The sequence below is a fragment of the Clupea harengus genome, chromosome 13, assembly GCF_900700415.2.
Source record: "Clupea harengus chromosome 13, Ch_v2.0.2, whole genome shotgun sequence".
NCBI classification, from domain to species: domain Eukaryota; kingdom Metazoa; phylum Chordata; class Actinopteri; order Clupeiformes; family Clupeidae; genus Clupea; species Clupea harengus.
In genome coordinates this window covers 14,307,559-14,328,114 of record NC_045164.1, presented here as the reverse complement: position 1 = coordinate 14,328,114, position 20,556 = coordinate 14,307,559, and the positions used below count along the sequence as shown (strand labels likewise).

Genomic DNA, 20,556 nt, shown 5'->3' with positions numbered 1-20,556 from the left:
TCACATAAAGGTGGAGGCTATGATTCTGGCAAAATGTTTTTAATATTTGTGTCCAACAGCCAGTTCTCCTGTGCACCTGAAGCAGTTCTTGGATTGGTTGAAATAATGTATGGCTCGGTCCGAGTCACTTTGTCTCCCATTTACAGAACGGGGACTGTACAAACACCGTACAGAGTGCACACACAGAAAGGACAGCTAGAGGACCATGAGGAGTAATTATCGAATTTGACAAATAGTGCAGTGGATTTCAATTGTGGAACGTACCTTTTTATATAGTATTTAACTTAAGTCGTATACAGCATTATTGTGGTTTGGGGTAACTGCTAATGCATACTCATTCTTAACATTAGTTTGTAAATTCACCAAATACATTAGTGTTGGAACACTGTTTGGTGCAGGTTAGTTACTGCCCCACTGAAAATTATTTACAGGGACGCAGTTCTTGCACCAAAATCCTTGCAGGTACCACACATTCTGTCAAACTGTTCAAAACATGAAAAAGTTCAGATGATCTACTGCGTATGGCTTATGGTAGTGATGTATTCTGTCAAACATAATTTACGCCATGGTTCTTGTCCTGTGTTTTGTTTGTAGGTAAGGAGAAAACAGTATTTCCTCATTTGTCCATCTGGGGGCACTTTACCACATGACACATCAGTCCCAGCATAAATATAAAACTACATACATTTACGGCCAGTGGATATGAAATGATCACTTTTAATGTTACAGTGTAATAACTGAATTGGCATATTTATGTTTGGCATGACATAGCCCGGTGATCAAACTTACAGCAAAGAAATGTAACAGCTGCTGACTCTGTATCACGGACATCTGGACACCGCATGCGCGATATTTCGGTTGTAGGCATGCGTATTACGATTGTAGCTAACAGTAGCAGATTTGTCGCCACCGGTGGAAGAACAGAGAGCAGTGGCAAGCCAATTGGGTAAGGACAACAGAATATGAGGATTCTTGTACGACGTTTTATTCATCTTGCAAAAAGCAATCACGTTTGAAATGGCTAGTTACAGTGTTCTGCACGTTTTGCAGTAATTGCTCACGGAATCCAGGTTGCTGCCAAACAAACTAGCTAACCAGTGCAGGTAGGGTATAGGGCCTCAATTAACTGTTAGCTGCCTAGATAAACTTAGCTAGATAGCTAACATGGCATGAAAACAAAACCTCACTAATGAGTTAAAGAATGGCAGTGCTAAGTATACCATTGAATATTTCCAAGCGAGCTCTCTGGTCTGTGTAATTTCATAATAAGCGTCTGCTTTCATTGTGGTAGTGTCAGGGAAGCAAATGTGTGAAGTTCTGTGGTGGCGAAGTTATGTTAGAGACTTTTCCGAAATTCGCTTCATCTTTGCCCATCGAGTTGCTAGGAAAGCTCACGCTTGCTGGGGATAAACATAGATAGATGGATACTTTATTAATCCCAAGGTAAATTTAGGTCATCCAGTAGCTTATACATATACACGTATACACCTCACCGACATACATAAATCACATATACATACACATAGGGAGAACATATTCACACAGAGTGTTTCCAGATACAGGAAAGAAGCTAGCTAGCTAGTTTAGTATCATTTTAGCTTATTAAATAGTTGCTTGAATTAATTGGCTGTCACACGAACGTATGGGGTATTCTGCCAGTCAAACTTCGCTATTAGTCAAGTCCTTGATGAATTTGAGCTAACTTTAAAAAACAGTATCTTAGTTTGTTGTCTTTAGCTAACGTAAACACTCTTTTATAGAAATCTAGCCAAGCTAACGTTAGCTCTGTCAGTAAGTTGAAATCCTACCAACCTACCAATGATACCGTTAGCAAGTCAGCTAACTTTGCTAATGCTGTTGTACTAAAGTCCTGGCTGGAATGACTTCAGGTATAGGTTTGTTATTTCATGTGTAAGACCGAACCAACAATGAATAGGAACTAGAAATAGTACAGATGTGTGTCATTCAGCAACTCATTTTACATCTACAGTAAGTTCAGCAAGCTGTTGTGTGTTTTTAAATTGTCATCAACCTAGATATGCGTCAAATTACACTGTCAGCAGTGAGTGTTGTGCTGTGATTTACATTCAGTCTGGGTTATGCACAAATTGATCGAGGAATTTTCTACAGATCACCTATATTGAGATCCCGTAAAGAAACCACGACCGTTTGTCAATGGCCCAGTTTGGGGGACAGAAGAACCCTCCGTGGGCAGCCCAGTTCGCCGCAACTGCGGTTTCGCAACAGGGACACTCAGGACAATCACTGGACCTTAGCAGTTTACACTGTGAGTGATCTTTACACAATTTATTGGAATACGCGGTGGTCTAATATTTCACGTTTACGTTAGTAGAAATGTTATAGTATATAGCATTACCAATGAAACGTGTAATGGCTTTGACCAAGACTTTGCCTAATTGAAGTATAAAATGAATTCAAGACAACCCTTCTGCTGTCAGTTCTGTGGAAGTGATCTACCATCTTCATCAGGCATTGGCTTTAATTTCTAATGGTGTCTTAAAAAATGCAGTGGATAGCATTGGTGATATTGTTTATGCATTAACGTTATCAGATTTTGTGTTCATTAGATCCGATACTTAATGAATAGGCTTACTAGTCAAAAACAGCTTTGTTCCTACCAAGTGAGGCTTTGTGTGTGTGGTAGGCTGAGCTCTAAAACAATAACACTACAACAGTTTGTAGTGATGATAGCATGACTCTTTAGATGTATGGTTTATTTTCAGCTCTAGGTGTTCAACAGTCTTCTCTGTTGGGAGCGTCCCCCTCCATGTACTCCCAGCAGTCAGCAATGGCTGCAGCCTCCATGAACACGCAGTCTGCTGCCAACTACCAGATCAGCCAGCAGACCGTTGCTCTGCAACAGCAAGCTGCAGCAGCTGCCGCAGCTGCCTTGCAACAGGTGAGCCCCAGAACATTGGAGTTCAGGATGCGCTTATGTTCTTGTAGAGCATGGCTAACAGAACTGCTTTTGTGTATTGGACCTCTGCAGTGAATATGAAGGTCTAGTGTGTGCTTGTGTGCAGCTGTTAAGTGAAACAGGCATGTTCTGTCTTAACATTTATTATTACAATTTTTAGTTATACTAATGAAAAGATGTTAAATTCCTTGTGCTATTGCTCGGGAACTTCCCACAACAGCCAGACCTCTCACTGTCACATACAAGTGCTCATACCCAACAACCTATCTTAAATATTATGACAACGGGATGCACTACAACCATCATACAACTCCTTCCATGCTCACTATGGGTTAGGACACATGTCAGTACCAGGGACAACACTGATGCACCTCAGGATTCCACTCAAAGATTTCACATGCATATCTCAGTGTCTGAACGATGCACTGCCAAATGATCCAAACATTAATCTCATTATACTATGGCATGTCACAGGCTATCCAGGGTAAGAGGTTGGGGGGTGGGGGTAACCCCTTCAGGAGTACGAACTCGGGGGTAAGGGAAAGGGTGGCAGGTGGGAGAGCCCCCCCCCCCCCTTTCTTCACTTAATACAGGTGAATTCACATAGTGTGTGAGCACCTCAGCCCTTACCACTGGCTCGCTTTTTCAGAAGCCTCAGACAACTCCTTCAAAGCTCCTTCGAGAACCAAAATCCAATAGAAGTGTTGTGGTTGATTTAGCTACAAAGCCTCTAACACCTATGACCCATATATTGTAAGATACATTTGAATTATCAAATGTATCTAATCATATCACATTAAGATGTGAGCAAATTAACTGGCTGGCCTGCTAAAAAGGTAGACGAACAAGCACCGTATATTATTTAAGATGTTAGCAAATTAACTGGCTGGCTTGCTAAAACGGTAGATACACAAGCACCGTATATCAGTATATTTTCTCCTTGTTATAAAAACGAATTTCTACTCTAAACAATTTCAATTGAAATGCAAATGATGATGTAAACGGCTAAAATGGAACACTTTATTTACCGGGTAAAAATTTGTTTAGCCACAATATATAGCGATTAAAAAAGTAGTATTGACTGCAAATGTTGATGTACAGGATACCGGCAGGTGTAGCTAAAACGGAATACTTAATAGTTTTAGGCACAATATTAAGTGACTAACAAGTAGCTGATGGCTTTCGAACGACTCTTGAGACTGACCAAAAAGTGCCCGGGTTACGTAGTGTCCGGGTTACGTAATGCAAGCGTTGGTATAGCAACTGTCACTCAAAAGTCGTTTGAAAGCCAATATTACATCACCCGGGCTCTTTTTGGCACCCGGTCACTTTTTGCCATGACACAGTCAAAGCTCTCACTGTTATATGCCTAATATATCCCTTTTAAATGTTAAAATCTAAGGTAAAGCAAAAAAGTAAAGGTGAAATTATAAATAAAGGTCTTTCCTTATTTATGGCAGATAAAACCTTCAGTCTTAGCTGGAACTTTTTATTCTGTGAATGCCACTGTAACGTGCAGCTGTAACCTAACCCTTCCCTATGAGCAGGCTGATCATCTGGAATCTTTCTGTCCGTTTTAATTTTAGTCGCAGATCAATTCAGCACTGCAGCAGTATCAGCAGCAGCAGCAGCAGCAGCAACAACAACAACAACAACAGCAGCAGCAGCAGCAGCAGCAACAGCAACCACCACCCCAGCCCCCTCCCCAGCAGACACTCTACAATGTCCCTCACCAGGTACTCAAACAAAGCACAGGGTTTTTTTTTTTTCAGTTTACTTTTTGCAATGCAATAACATCTCATAACACTGGCCAGATCCCCTTATGTGGATATTAAGCACTGGCAAAATGGCCAGAAGATGAAGCAAAACAACAGTTTTGAAAATATTCTGTGGTCAAAGCCAAAGTATTCCTGTAAAGGCAGTGTCAGTGATTGTATGCAGGGGTCTGTTTAGTTCCGATGGCTGGTAAGGCGTTAATGTTTCTCGGTTGGGCAGTAAACACATTGCATTGTGTCAGCAAAATGGAGACTTGGCCCAGGTCCAGGCTCTCAACAGGCCAGAGTGCGATACAGGCTGTCTGTTTTCCTTATGCTTTATCTCTAGCAAGCTGCATATGTGAAATTATCTGAAGCTCTTGGGCTTAATCTTTGTCTCAAATGAAGGGATGTTGCAGATATTGGTGAAAGTGCCGTTACATTTTAAATGACTATGCCCAGACATTTGTCTTTGGCATGTTTTTCTTCTTTGGAATACCTCTGCAGTTAGATAGCTCAAGGCTATAACATTTTGTGTGGATTTCCATCTATTTCTTTGTCGGGTATGTTTTGAAGGTCATTCTCATGACAAACTTTCATTCTATTTCCACAGCTCCCTCAGCCTCAGCAAGCCCTGCTCTCCCAGGTAAACCAGCACACACCGTCCACTCTTACTCCTTGTGTACTTAGAGAGCCTCTGATGGGTGAATGTGCAGATCAAGGATGACTGGTTTAAAATAATGCCTAAGGAGGAAATAATCTTACTCAGGCTGTTCCCTGTGAGATGTATACAAGAAAAGTGTTGACATTTAGAAGCCTTCAAACTCCTTAATTTAGTGTTTAAAGTGAGCACAAATTGTACTTGTAATCCCCACTGCCGTTTTTCCTACACTGCCATGTATTGATGACTTGGACATGACGTTTACTAGGCTAACACTCAAGACCCTTCAGACTACAGGACACAGGACAGGTTCTCTTCCATCTTTCAGCCCCCGGTAGCCCTGCCCACCAGTCTTAGTATGTCCAACCCACAGCAGACAGCCCAGATCACCGTGTCCTACCCCACACCACGCTCCAGCCACCAGCAGCAGAGCCAGCCCCAGAAGCAGCGCGTCTTCACCGGGGTCGTCAACAAGCTACACGACACCTTCGGCTTTGTGGATGAAGATGTCTTCTTCCAGCTCAGGTTGGTAACCAGGGACTACAGCCTTGTGTTTCGTTTCCAGGAAGATCTGCAATTTGTTGAGGCCTTGCAGTGCTGACTCTGAATTGATTAGTAGTTGTTGGTGTCGTGTCCATAGTTGTAATCATGTTCAGATTTTGCAATGTCTTATTATATGGTCTTTGTGAGTAAAAGCTGTAATCTGGGTTGGCTTTCAGTGCGGTGAAGGGAAAGACCCCACAGGTGGGGGACCGAGTTCTGGTGGAGGCTGTCTACAATCCCAACATGCCCTTCAAATGGAACGCCCAGCGTATCCAGACTTTACCTCAGCTGCCTAACCAGCAGTCGGTAAGTATCCGACCTCAAGCCCGCAGCCAAGCCCCTGATCCAACACAACACCACACCACACCACACCACACCACACAACCTGCTCATCTCTCATACCGTGTGCTGCCATGCTGTGTGACTGACTCTTCTCTCCATCTCCATGTAGCATCAGGTCCCCCAGACCTTACCTCAGGTTTCCCCACAGCTGTCCAGCTTTTACCCGCAGGACCCAGGGATGCCACGCTACTCTGACATGCATTCTTCGGTGGACTCGAGACAAAATGTAACCCACACTCTCTGGGGCACTCAGCCCACTCTACCTTTATCCTCCTCCTCCTTCTCCTCCTCCTCCTCCTACCCTACTTCTCCTGCCTGACCTCCTTCACTCTCTGTTTGCACAAACAGGCTTTAGTCACAGCTGTTTTCTTTTCTTGCACTCCTTGAAATGCGTTACTGCTGCTATGTGGGTTTCTCTCTTTAGAGGAATTCAGTAGCTCATTATTAAATTGATTCCTGCAATGTAATGTTCTCAAATCATTATCTTTTTCTGTATTTGGAGGTTAGAAGACTTTACTTTATCTGTCTCTTAATGCATTCTGTAGTGTTCCATATGTTTTTGTGACTGGTTACCAGTAGATAACGTGGATGTTAGCTGGGGCTAATTGCAGTTCATCATATGGTACAGTAATACTGTATCAAAATGCAAAAGTGCTTTACTTGTGCATCATTTTATTGAATGAATCTCAATCTCTAAATACACTATCACAACAATGAATAGTTATAATATAGTAAGGCCAAATTAAGCATCTTTATGAAACACAAAGAATGTTCCTTTTCTTTGTCATTTTCTTTTGGGTGACCCTGACAAAGCAGACATCCAGGGTTTGTCTAATATGTCTACTCAACAGGGGAAAAGCTCCCTTGCATTTCTTGCCCACCATTTCTTTCTAACCACTTGTTTTCTCTTGTGGATGCGTTACAACCCAGTACTCGCTGAGACACCTTCTCCCATCCCCAAACAGGTCATGGTTTCATGATGGAACTGTTTGATGTTTTGGATATGGAAACATTTCTTGTTGATATGATGATTCATTCACTGACTTGGCTAATGGTGTCAGTTTGATTAGTAATTCAGTAACTGAAGGCAGCTGCTTAGCTGGATTAAATAAAACAAAACAAAATTATTATGTTGGTTTTTGAGGAGGGTGAATAGTGTCGTGGTTGTTGGCCTTTTAAATACCCAGGATGCATATATACACAAAATAATTAATAAAGTAATGCCTTGTAATGTTACAACATTGTAATGTTACAGGCATGGCGAAGACTTGCCAATATAGTCCAGTGTCACGGAATCTTTTTAGATTCTATTGAACGTTACAATGCTCTTTTATTCATGAACTTATGGCATGGTGTTTCAGTCTTCCTTTTAAAAGAGTGTGTCAGTCACCCAAACATTAGGTATCATTGGAATTTCTTTGTAGGGATTGCAGAGGGTGACTAACAGACCTGCAGCACTGTCCCATCAAACATCGTTGAGAGACCTATTTTACACCCCGTGTGAGCACCGTAAGGTCAAACCTATTTTAGCACCTAGTCAACCTGAAGAGGACTGAAATGAGAACAGGAGCACCATGCAAAAATGAGAATGAGGGGAAAATAAATCATTAAATGAAAGACAAATTAATTTGTATTTTTATTATTAAAAAAAATAAATAATGTAGTGTGTCGGTGATGGATATTACTAAATGCCTGGCCACTCATTTCTATGGGAAAAAGCCAGATTGTCCTTTTAACTTTTCCTTTAAACTCCTTACAGATCATGGCTTACTCCTACTGCATGTGATAGTGCCATAGAACCGTACATAAGACTATCATGTCCCGAGGGACACCTGACATGCTCTCTTCCTCCTGCTGTCTCAGAACCAGCCTCCGGGGCCCAACATGATGAAGCAGCCCCCCAACATGATGCAGTCTCTACCTCCACCCACCACCTTCAGCATGCCCACCCAGGGTCCTCCGCCCTCCCTGCTGCAGGCCCAGATCTCTGCTGCCTCCCTGGCCCCGCTGCTACAGAACCCCCCGCAACCTTTACTGTCCCAGCCTCCTCCCAAAGGTACTGCACGCCACATATATGGATGTCCAGAGTTACTACAGGCTAAATCCCAATGTTTTAACAGTAGGACAGAGGAAGATTATAACTTTTCCAGGGCTGAAATATTCAGACTTAAATTTTCCAGAGTGATTGTTTAGATTTGTTGTCAGTGTCAAGGGAAGGGTCCTTTCCTCATCTTCGTCCAAGGATTAAGACCAAGGGTTTTCAAAGTACGCATTAGACTTTGTGTTGCTGTGTTGGGGCATATATGAATAGAACATGCCCAATTCTGGAGATTAATGTGTGTCTGTGTGTGTATGTACACCCCAGACTCTGTGTTCTCAGGGGGACTGCTGCAGCCCCCAGTGCGCATGATGGCCCAGCCCCTGCCGGTGCGGCGCATCGAGCCCGCGCCCCGCTTCCCCAGCCGCAGCGACCGGGCCGAGCTCATCCTGCGGAAGGATGACCGCAGGTCAGCAGCTGCTTTCACGGACATCACACGCACACACGTGGCCAACCCCAGGGCCAGTCCGCGACATATGTCAGTGAGAATCTACCTTCCTAACTTTCACTCTGACATGCAATGTGTTCTATCTTTTTTTTCTTCATTTAAAAAAGGGTTTGCAACTCTGTTTTATCAAATTTTGTCATTTTTACTCTTCAGGTTGTGCACTGAATTTCACAGTAATTTTAATGAGGTCACCAGCAATCACTTTTGCTAATAATTACACACAGGAATGCTAGACCCAAGCCCAGTCTCATGTGTTGACTTCTGTTTTGACATGTTTTCGTCGCTGTTATGATTTTGAAAGCACGTGGCTTTGTTATTGATGCGTTTGTTCCCCCCCCCTCAGGGACAGAGAGCGTGAGCGCAGAAGGTCGAGAGAGCGCTCCCCAGCACGGAAGCGCTCCAGAGATCGGTCTCCTCGCAGGGAACGCTCGCCCAGACGGCCACGCCGGGCTCTGCCTCGCTACACCGTGCAGTTCTCCAAGTTCTCCCTGGATGGGTAGGGATCTCATCATAGGCTGTGAACGCTTGTTGGAACAGTTGGAGCAGTTGTTTTTCATGTGTGGTGTTCTTGTTTTTGGAAGACCCATTGAACAATTGTTCACAAAAACAAAATTCAACTAAATATGAACCACATTTAAAGTCAAAGATAACGTCATGCTTTAGGTCACTGGTTCTCAGTCTCGTTTTCTATCTTTTCCTGCTCTGTATACTTGTCTGATGTCATCTGTGACACTCCTGATTAGCTGAACAGACCTGATGCATAATAAGCACACTGATTTCAGTCAGATGTGTCCTGAGTGGGGAGAGATGGGATACGTGCAGGGCAGGGGGCACAAGGAGCAGGATTGGAAACACCTGCTTTCATTTAGAACAGGACTCTTAATGGTACAACTCTGTGATACACTGTCAGGCCTAAGCCTCATTCTAAGCAGCCCTGGATTTGTTTGTTGTAATTCATGAATTCAGTAACAAGAATGAATAAAATAACAGAATGGCTTGGGAAAACTCGTTGGGAGAATAATGCCTTGTCTCCACTGGCTAGACATTTTTGATGCATGTTACCTTATTTAGTATCTCTCATTGGTGTCCATTTATCTGTCTAAGTACAGAGTCCTCTCCTAACTTTGACTTCATCTCTTCATTCATTCACTCCTCCTCTTCCTCCTGTCTTTAGCTTCAACTGTGACATGATGGAGCTGCGCAGGCGCTACCACAGCCTCTACATCCCCAGTGACTTCTTTGACGCCGTCTTCACCTGGGTGGACGCCTTCCCCCTGACCAGGCCCTTCCAATTTGGGAACTACTGTAACTTCCACATCATGCACAAAGAGGTGGACGCCCTGGTGAAGAACACGGCTGTGCTAGACCCGCCCGATGCCAACCACACCTACAGCGCTAAGGTGAGGAGGTGGAACCCAAAGGAACCCTAAACCCTTATCTTTCTCCTCCCGTTCTATGTCCGAGCAAGGCAGGTCACATAGGCATTACCCATGGTTAGTGTGGATTGAAGTGTTTATATGCAAATACTTGCTGCTAAATGCACTGATGTTGGTTCCAGGTGATGTTGCTGGCCAACCCAAGCCTGGAGGAGCTCTATCACAAGTCGTGTGCTCTGGCTGAAGACCCATCGGAAGTCAAAGAGTCCTTCCAGCATCCGGCCCGCCTCATCAAGGTATGAGGGGACCTTGCAGCGTTTTCATGGTTATGCATGGTGTGAAGCGGGGTCCAAATAAAGTGCAACATCGTATAGGGCTGTTCTGATTGAGAGCTGACTGTGATGCACGGATCCTATTCCATCTCTGAGCACTATGTGTGGAATACATTTTGTTTCCACCGATGTCACTGGTGTATTGATTACCTATGGCCTACCACATCTATCTAGACCTCTGGCGTGGCCATATCAGATATGATATGTGTTTTTGCCTGTGTCCGTATGTGTGCTCTTAACCATGGGGCCTCTTCCTCCTGCACTCTCAGTTCCTGGTTGGCATGAGGGGCAAAGATGAGGCTATGGCCATCGGGGGCCACTGGTCTCCCTCCCTGGATGGTGCCGACCCAGAGAAAGATGCCTCAGTGCTGATAAAGACAGCTATACGCTGCTGTAAGGCTCTGACAGGCATCGACCTGAGCTTATGCACCCAGTGGTAAGTACAGCGCCCGCATCCCACCCCATCTCCACACAAAAACTGTGTCTCTGTTTGCTTTACTCAGCACCAAGCATAAATACTAAAAATAAACAAAACAATAACAATAAAAAAAGGAAAACCTGACATTTTCCTGACATGCTGCATGGATTTTACACAGCGCTAAATCTGACCATTTTGAGGCTTTTTTTTATGTTTTGTTTGATTCAGTAATTTATTAGAACTCTTATCATTTGATTTGCTCCGTTCGATTTTTGTTTTGTTGCAATGTCCCTTTTTGGCTAATGTGTGTTAGCAGTCGTGCCTATCTGTGTGGTGAATGCGTTGACTCTGTCGCTCCAAGAACAGACGCCAGAGGAGGAGCCGCCACCATTACTTTCCATTTCTTTTGATTTGGAATTGCCTATGACTTTGTTAAATATCTTACATATTTAACTTTGCTTTCACTGTGTCCTTGATTCTTGTCCCTTTTCTCACACTTCCCGGGGTACGTAAAACTATCCTACACAAGCATCCAGTTCAGACATGTGGTGGGCTAGGACCTGTGTATGTCCAGACTGTTGTTGTTGTTGTCGTCGTCGTTTGTTTTTGTTGTCGTTGTCATTATTTGTTTATTGCCTGTGAACCTTCCCAACATATGGCTGCCGCTGACCGTGAGAATCTACTGTGGAGATCTGCAGACTCTTTACTCTCATGTCTGTTTATGTTGGGGTCTTTTTTGATCAGACAGGGGATTGGTGGGGTATTGTGTGAGCTAGAGGGGCATGTGTATGTGTGTGTGTGTGTGTGTGTGTGTGTGTGTATATGTATGAGTATATTAGCGAGTGATTGCATGATTGTGTGGGAGCAGGGAGGTGGACAGTTGTTAGGGCCTTGTGATGTCTGACAGAATGTTTCTTTCCAATGCGCTTCTTCCTTTGCGACAGGTATCGTTTTGCAGAGATTCGCTATCACCGCCCTGAGGAGACACACAAAGGGCGGACAGTCCCCGCACATGTGGAGACAGTGGTTTTATTTCTGCCGGATGTTTGGCATTGTCTTCCTACCCGCTCAGAGTGGGAGGGCCTGTCGCGTGGACTCCAGGAGCAGCTGGCAGAGAAACTCTTGGCCGAGCGCAAGGAGGCGGATGGAGACCAGGCACTGAACGCTAATCCCTTTCTTCTCATTTTCGCTTCTCACAGGCACAGGAGTTTTAGACAAAAACAAAAACAAGTCAGACTTATAAAGGCAACCCTCACACACTCACTCACACACAGCCCACCTAAACAGTGCAGACATGTACGACAGGCGTCATACAGGCCTCTCCTCCCTCTCCCCCCCCTACCTCCACTCCCCCCACCCCTCTCCTGCCTTCTCTCCCTCCTCTGCCCTCCCCCTAACCCCCCCCCCCCCCCAATCCCCTTAGCCACCTCGGCTTCAAGCCCCAGCCAGCAGTAACACACAGTGGAAGGAGCTTCAACTGGTAAAACAGCTTCCAGCTCGCCCAAATACTAGATGTTTGAACATTAACTTGGACATGCATTTGAAAAACAAAATGGCTGGTGTAATGATTCTCTCTCTTTATTTTTTGGGGGGCTTTGATTTACACACATGCCATGTGCTTAATCTAAAAATGTCAAACCTTGCATGCAGGATGTATGACATCCAGTTTACAGATTGGTGTAATATTTGCATGGAATCCAATGCACTAATTGGCTGAAAAACACAATCACTTGCTGGAACCTGGAGAGCCAGTTGTATTTTGAATTTGTGTGTTTTTGTTATTGCTCTGATTCATTTGATGTTAATTCAGTATCTGCTCCAAAACAAAACTCCCTGAGTTCTGTCTCTTGCCTGTCCCTTGTTTTTGATTTGACACTGTTGATTGGACTGTACCTAGAGGATTGGGAAGCAGCTGATTTTTCCAGAGCAGTTGGTTGGTCCAATGACAGTCTGCCATGTCTAGGTGTAAGACCATACCCTAGACCAAATGCAGTCACTGTACACGCAGGCACCTCATTAGTTGTAGGGCATTTCCATACACTCAGTTGGGAGACCAGCTTTGAGAACATCTGTCACATACATCTCTTGGAGCCTCTGTCATTGATTTATCTTTTGTGTTCCACAGAACGGGCATTGATTGGCTGATCGGTTTATCAAAGCTAGAGAGCTTCCATGTACCCTAGCAGTGGACTTTTTGCCCAGTCAAGATCTTAATAGGAGGAGACAATGAGAGACAGTTGTGACCTTGCTTCTTGCACGGATCAACTTTTTTGTTTCAGCCTTAAAAATATGTTGCTCTCTTACACATTCTTTTTATTTTTCTCTCTATCTGTCTCTCCTGCTATATATCTCTATCTCTCTATCTCTCTCTTTCTCTCTCTCTCTCTGTGTCTGTATCTGTGTCCTCCTTTCCCTCCATCCTCTCTGTCACTGTCACTTTCTCCCCTTCTCCTTTCTCACTGACTCTTCTTGTAGGAGGAAGAGGAGAAGGATGAAGAAGACTCTAAGGAGGTCACCAATCCCACCCACTGGGCTAAACTGGACCCCAAGTCCATGAAGGTCAGACAAGAACCTCTGGGCCTCCTGCACTGTCTTCATATTTCCCTCAGATCAAATCAGTCAAGCATTAAATCATCTTGTATGCACACTCAGCGTGCATGTCCATCCAGTGAGGGCTGTGTTTGAAGCTCCTGTATCCCTCTGCTGGCGTGCAGGTGAACGACCTGCGTAAGGAGCTGGAGAGTCGCTCTCTGAGCTCCAAGGGCCTGAAGTCTCAGCTGATCGCTCGCCTCACCAAGCAGATCAAGCTGGAGGAGCAGCAGGAGGAGACCAAGGAGCCCGAAAAGCCTGAGGTCCCCCCGCCTGAGGAGGAGGATACGGCCCGCCAGGAGGACGACCATGAGGTGAGGGCCAGCCCATTTAATGGATCTAAAGATCACAAAAGGTCCACAAAAAGTCTGTGCTTCCTTTGCCATAAGATTGATACCCATAAGTAAAGTAAAAATGGCTGATGAACTGAGATGTGTGTCTCTCTCTCTCTCTCTCTCCGTGTGTCAGGAGGAGGAGCGAAAGCGGCAGGAGGAGGTGGAGCGTCAGCGTCGGGAGCGGCGCTACATGCTTCCAGACGAGCCCACCATCATCGTCCAGCCCAACTGGGCCGCCAAGAATGGCAAGTTTGACTGCAGCATCATGTCCCTCAGCGTGCTGCTCGACTATCGGCTGGAGGACAACAAGGAGCACTCATTTGAGGTGAGAAAAAGTGCTGCTGCCTCAGGTCATTCTTTTTTATTTTTAATGACAGGGTAGATTTGAAAATATCCTGTATAACTGGTAATGTTGTGAAACCCCATTCACACGGCAGTAGTTAGTAGTCCCGTCAGCAACTAAGCTCAAAAGTGCAGGGTTTATTGGCATTGCCTGACAAGTCCCTAACCTGTATGTGTGCAAATAGATGTGTTTGTTAGTATGTAAGTTTACAAAAACTGTCACAGTATAAAGAACACACTACCATATGCATAAAATCTGAGGAAACAAAATGAACCACTTTCTGCCACAAATCTTTGCATGTACTATTAATTAGAAATTGAAATGAACTATATCTATTTTTGAGAATCTATACAGGATCACAAAACATAATATCATGATGCTCAAGTGTATCGATATTTCCTAGCGCCCTTAAAAATGAGTGAAAGCAGGAACAAGGGGACACCGTTTTAACCCCGTGGGCCTTAGCCAACCCAAGCAGTGTCTCCTGTAGACGGGTCCAAAACATGACTAACACGGGTAGACTCAAAACAGACAGGCTACTGCAAGTCAATCGGCCTTCTGTTTTCACCAGGCTGAAGGGACACGTTGGAGCATTAGTACTTGTCTAGCTATCCCAATCAAGATGGAAGCTGATGCCCCCTTGTGGATGAAATGTGTTTGTGAAAGTGTACGGTCCCTAACTGTACACACCCTAACTACATCTACTTACTCTGTCATGTTGAACTAGAGGTTTACAAGGGTATTTAGAGTATGCTGTTCAGAATGGAAAGTCATGGAAACTCCATCATGGTATCAAATGTTTTCATAAGGATGAAAACATTTGACCATAGCTAGCAAAGGTAAATCATCCAGAGTGGTGGTAGAATGTGTTAGGTAGGAATTTGTTACAGAGTTGTTCAGTAGGTTGTTTTTTAATTTAGAATTGAATCACACCTCTGCTGTCTTCCCTTTTCTCAGGTATCTCTGTTTGCCGAGCTCTTTAACGAGATGCTGCAGCGAGACTTTGGCTTCCGGATCTTCAAAGCTCTGGTTTCCTTGCCTTACAAGGAGGAGAAGAAGGACAAGAAAGAGAAGACCAAGAAGGACGCTGAGAAGAAAGAACCCGAGAAAAAGGATATAAAAAAGGAAAAGGAGGAAGAGAATGGTGAGCCTGCCGGGAAGAAAATGAAAGAAGATGAGGAGAAGAAAAAGGTCAGTGGTACCCTCCACATTCACGCTGGCTGTCATTGGCCCTTTCCTCACCCGCCTGTGTGCCTTCAAATAGACTCATCCTCACTATTGTGTTGTGTTGTCTCAGGATGAAGAGAAGGAGAAGGTGCTGAAGAAAGAGGAGTCCAGAGAGGAGGATGACGAGGATGAAGGAAGCAATAATAACGCAGAGGAGTATGACCCCATGGAGGCCGAGGATGCAGACGACTATGATGATGACGGTAGGCGCTCTCACCACAGGCTGTCTGGCCTTTGCCTGCAAAATGACCCAACTCTTAATGGAGCAAATACTATTAATGTTTGGATTGTTACTAATATACATTTTGGAGGTTTTTTATAGATATATTTTATTATTTTTTTATTTTTATTTTTATTTTTATTTTTTTGCCTGCAAAATGACCCAACTCTTAAAGGAGCATAATACTATTAATGTTTGGATTGTTACTAATATACATTTTTGAGTTTTTTTTATAGATATATTTTATTATTAAAAATGTTTTGCCTGCAAAATGACCCAACTCTTAATGGAGCAAATACTATTAATGTTTGGATTGTTACTAATATACATTTTTGAGTTTTTTTTATAGATATATTTTATTATTTTTTTATTTAAATTGTTTTGCCTGCAAAATGACCCAACTCTTAATGGAGCAAATACTATTAATGTTTGGATTGTTACTAATATACATTTTTGAGGTTTTTTATAGATATTTTTTATTATTTTTTTTTTTTTCAGTTATCTATGAATCTACCATTTCTGTGCAAAATAAATGTACTATTACAGTCATTAGATTGTACTTAACTGTAACAACATTATGGTGCGTCACTGAAAACTTTAGACAAAGACGACGAGGACTCAATAGGCAGAGATCGACGAGATGAGCGGCGAGACGACAGGAAGTCTAAGGAGAGATCCTCTAAAGACAAGGTGGATACGTGCCTCGGTTCACTCACCTCTGTATGACTTCAACCGCCTCCATTAAAGCCAGAGGCAGACTTCATTAGCTGTTACTCAGAACCACTTCACACTCCCTGCATGCACTAAACTTTCTCTTTGCTCCTGCAGGAGGAGAAGAAGAAACAGATGGTGACCTATCACCGAGACCTGCTGATGGCCTTTGTGTACTTTGATCAGAGCCACTGTGGCTACCTGCATGAGAAGGACTTGGAGGAGATCATGTACACACTGGGCCTGCACCTCTCCAGGGCCCAGGTACTGCCCACACCAGTGAACTGGAGGGACTGTTATCAAAGAGACCTTGCAGAGTTGCTTGGCTAAATTGGATGAACACAGAGAAGGAACACTAGGGGTGTTATGTTTGTTGCTTAATTAAGTGTGTGGTTGTGTATTTTCAGGTAAAAAAGCTAGTAAGTAAACCAACGGCGAGGGACGCATGTTTTTACCGGAAGCTGACCGATGGGGCAAAAGATGAGCCGGCTCCAAGTGTGACCTTTGATTCGCCAATAGAAATCCTTTCAGGTAAGACACCTGGAAGACCCTAGAGAAAGAGGACCTGTCATGATTATCTGATCATCATTATGATCATATGTTAACTGGAGTGGATATATCCTCTTCTAAACTGTCTGGAACATTCTCCACAGGGAACAGAAACCTGCTGCCTTCCATCAAGGGCATGCGGTCGAACGAGGCTGCCGAGGGCAGCGAGTCGGGCAGTTTGATCGTCTACAACGGGGCCATGGTGGATGTGGGGAGCATGATGCAGAAGCTGGACAAGAGTGAGAAGGCCCGGGAGGAGATCGAACAGAAGCTCATGCTGCAGGACACTAAAATAGGTGAGGCCATTTTCCATTGGCGCTTTAAGCTGTGCCGGGGCCAGTTTGCATTCCCATTCCAAGATGAACGGCGTTGAACTGCGCCACGCTCATTTGGGACCCTCCCCTGATCAGGACCAAAGCGCTCCGGGTCCAAACATGCTGAATGACGTTGGAGATACTATCTCTTTTGTGAAGGGCTCAATCATCGTTCATCATATCTTAGTATGTTGGGACACCTTACTTAGACACACCCTCATGTGCGTAGACCCGGATGTATGGAAATGCAAATCCAGGCTGTGTTTGGTCGACGTGCTAAACTGAGTGAAGCTGTGCCAAGCAACACTATTCATACGGAGAAACGAAGTGTGTGGTTGTATGTGAACTAGCTGCACTCCAGACGTACTTTCCTCTCTTTTGCTTGCATAAATAACTCTGATTGATTGAGCATACAATGTGAAATGTTTTCACAGTCTTAACAAAAATGTATTTTCAATATAGTAACAATGAAACATACTAGCATCACCCAGGCTTAAGTTACTGACTTGGAACTGCTGGAATGCTGGCACTTTTCCCTGTATCTTATTTTCACTGGAATAGAGTTGCTAACCTCCTCACTTCCTGTTTCCAGAGGAGGTTGCCAAGCACACGACGGAGCTGGAGAGCACCAATCGTAACCTCACGCGCGAGCTGGAGGAGGTGAAGAGCCGCCTGAGTGACACCGAGGGGAGTCTGAGGAGCGCAGAGGAGCAGAAGACCTGCTTCCACGAGCAGCTGCAGAAAACCGCCGCCAACCTAGACGGAGTGATGAAGGATTTACAGAGTGTATTTACAAAGGTACCACACCAAGGAGACTACCAGTCTAGATTTATAGAGTGTATTTACAAAGGTACCACACCAAGGAGACTACCAGTCTAGATTTATAGAGTGTATTTACAAAGGTACCCCACCAAGGAGACTACCAGTCTAGATGTATAGAGTGTATTTACAAAGGTACCACACCAAGGAGACTACCAGTCTAGATTTATAGAGTGTATTTACAAAGGTACCACACCAAGGAGACTACCAGTCTAGATTTATAGAGTGTATTTACAAAGGTACCACAACAAGGAGACTACCAGTCTAGATTTGTCTCCGTGAGGAAGGTGTGCTCATGGAAACAAACGTTTTGGTGCAAAACAAACACAAATTCGGACATATGTTTATGAGTAGGTTATTCAATTAATGAATTGGCACATGCTGCAGATTGAATCACATAAGCTTTTGTGTGATTAAATATTACATTAACATTATATTAAATTAAATATTACACTAACTAAAATATTATAGTTACCTCAACAAAGAGTTGACTTTGAATAGAATATTGTATGGAAAGTGTTTCATTTTTCCACTTTTGATATTTTTATGTTTGAAAATTGTATATCTCTGAACTAACTTTCGTCTGTTTCTCTTCAGGAGGAATCCACTGAACCCAGTGACCAAAAAGTCCAGGCGAATGGCTCCGATGAATGAATGCCTTTTTTGATTTAGGAGGAATCCTTTCTTACAGAATTGTATATAGGCACTAAACCAATATAATTTCAAACTGATTTTATTTTGACAAGTGTTTTGACAGATGTTGCGGTGTACAGTTTTCCAGATAGGTGGGTTCATTGTAATTTGGTGATATTCTCTAACTCACATTTCATGGGTCTTCATTTGGTCAGGGCAAATGTCTTGTTTATTTATGTTGGTTCAAAAAGCAGTTATAAATGAAAATAAGTTTTAATATTTAAAGTGTTGTTATTAATATGAAAACAATCTGTTGAAATGATTTCTTGCTTTTGGCTTTCTGTTGCAAATTTTGTGTTGTGCTCAGCCAACCTCCCCTGACGACACCTGTACAACATTTGTGCCAGTATGTGACAGTTGTACTCTTTCAGCCTTTGATTAGCAATAATAGTAATATTTATGTTGACATGGTTTAATATAGAAAGGTTGTTCTACTGAAATTTAAATAATGCCCTGAAAAGACCATCTGATGAAAACACAGACGGCTGTCAGAGTAACGGTTGCAATGACATGGTGCCTCCTTATCATCACTAACTAACTTGTTGCCAAGCAGTCATACATTTGGATAATCTGATGCATGTATTGTTCTCAATTCAAGAAAGCTCCAGGTTTTGTGAATCATCACATTAATTCAGGGTGACCTGGTTTTGGACGTTATCATTCTGTTTTTCATTGCAAGGGGAAATTACCTAGAGACAAATGATCAAGACTACAGTTCTGCTAAGGTATATAAAGTGCAGTTTCCATAAATATAGTAAGTGGTCATTTTAGAGAGTAACTTTTTCTAGAACAGTTCAAGAAGCAACGACTATAGCTCTGAGCTGAGATCTTTAGTTTTGGTCCTCTTTCTTTGAAATGAAGGCAAAGTGCTGTGAATGGTATATAGGTAATAGAGAAGAGCCAAACTTAGTCAAACTGAACCCAAAGCAGCCTATTAAGTGCATATTATTTTTCTATTTCAGATGTACTTTAAGGTTGTCTTGTGCAGAAAATAAATGTGGTTCTTTTTAACATAAATGGACATGTTTGCCATTTTTCGCCTGTGTTTTTTTTTTTTTCCTTCTTTTTTTTTCTGTTTGTTTTTAAGCCTATAGCATGGAGATGGTGGTCATGAAGTGTCTGCACCCGAAGAGGTAATCTGGTTAATGATTTAAGATTACCTCCCTTTTGTATGTAAAGCTGGTTTAGGACAGAAATATTCACGCTTTCTTGTTGGCTCGGTTTTTGTGCATCCTTTGAACAAAATGTGCAACTTCTATTTTGCTGAGGGCATTACCCCTTCCTGCTGCTTTAGAGACCACGGAAGATGTATTCATGGGACGGAAGCTTTTAAAAAGTCTTTTAAAAAGATAATCTGGAAGAAAGTGAGACATTTTTAAGAGGGTCTTCTGTCCCCTTGGTCGGCCCCATATATTTGAGTCTCTGGGGTGTATCGCATGCATGCCTAAGATGCAGGAAGTTGTTTGGGATGTGATGGGAGGCGGGGCTCTGCTCTCCATCTGCGCTCCACCCAAGGAGAAGCATGATGTAGAGATTAACATTTAAATTGATAAAAAAAAAAAAAACGTTCACTCTAATTTGCCATGTCTTTTTTTTTGCAGACTTCGAGAAAGTTTGTTTAAAATTTTGTTAAAACAAATAAAGAATAAAACTAAGAGTTAGATGTCTCCTGTCGTCTTGAGGGGCCCCTCATTAGCAAGTGCAGACACAACAATGTCGCTGTGAAACAATGGCTTGTTTTTCTCCTTTCCCGTTCCCATGCAACACACAAGCAGTCTTGCACCAACAGTGATCCAGCCATGCGTTACGTGCATGGCAGCTTTTGTGTAAGCTTTAGTGCCTGTCT

General features: G+C 43.3%; 1 protein-coding gene across 7 annotated transcripts; it reads left to right on the top strand.

The window, feature by feature from the left end:
* The first annotated feature begins 24 nt into the window (after positions 1 to 24).
* On the top strand, positions 25 to 19,727 carry ccar1 (cell division cycle and apoptosis regulator 1). 7 transcript variants are annotated; one of them, XR_006152735.1, is made up of 26 exons: positions 25 to 946; positions 2,131 to 2,287; positions 2,745 to 2,920; positions 4,525 to 4,674; positions 5,306 to 5,338; positions 5,622 to 5,878; positions 6,073 to 6,202; positions 6,348 to 6,464; positions 8,102 to 8,294; positions 8,604 to 8,814; positions 9,128 to 9,280; positions 9,959 to 10,184; positions 10,343 to 10,456; positions 10,762 to 10,928; positions 11,855 to 12,065; positions 13,386 to 13,469; positions 13,625 to 13,813; positions 13,968 to 14,159; positions 15,135 to 15,368; positions 15,475 to 15,607; positions 16,226 to 16,314; positions 16,453 to 16,599; positions 16,743 to 16,866; positions 16,989 to 17,180; positions 17,791 to 18,204; positions 18,257 to 18,499. XR_006152735.1 is itself a non-coding variant. In XM_042709548.1 (26 exons), exons 2-26 carry the CDS (start codon positions 2,176 to 2,178, stop codon positions 18,669 to 18,671), a joined length of 3,897 nt encoding a protein of 1,298 aa, XP_042565482.1. In that variant the 5' UTR covers positions 25 to 946; positions 2,131 to 2,175; the 3' UTR covers positions 18,672 to 19,727. The 7 variants fall into 7 exon arrangements, 6 of the variants coding, with proteins under 6 accessions (XP_042565482.1, XP_042565480.1, XP_042565483.1 ...); XM_042709548.1 differs by lacking the exon at positions 18,257 to 18,499 and adding an exon at positions 18,615 to 19,727 and having other exon boundaries at positions 17,791 to 17,996; XM_042709546.1 differs by having other exon boundaries at positions 17,791 to 18,500.
* The last annotated feature ends 829 nt before the right edge of the window (positions 19,728 to 20,556 follow it).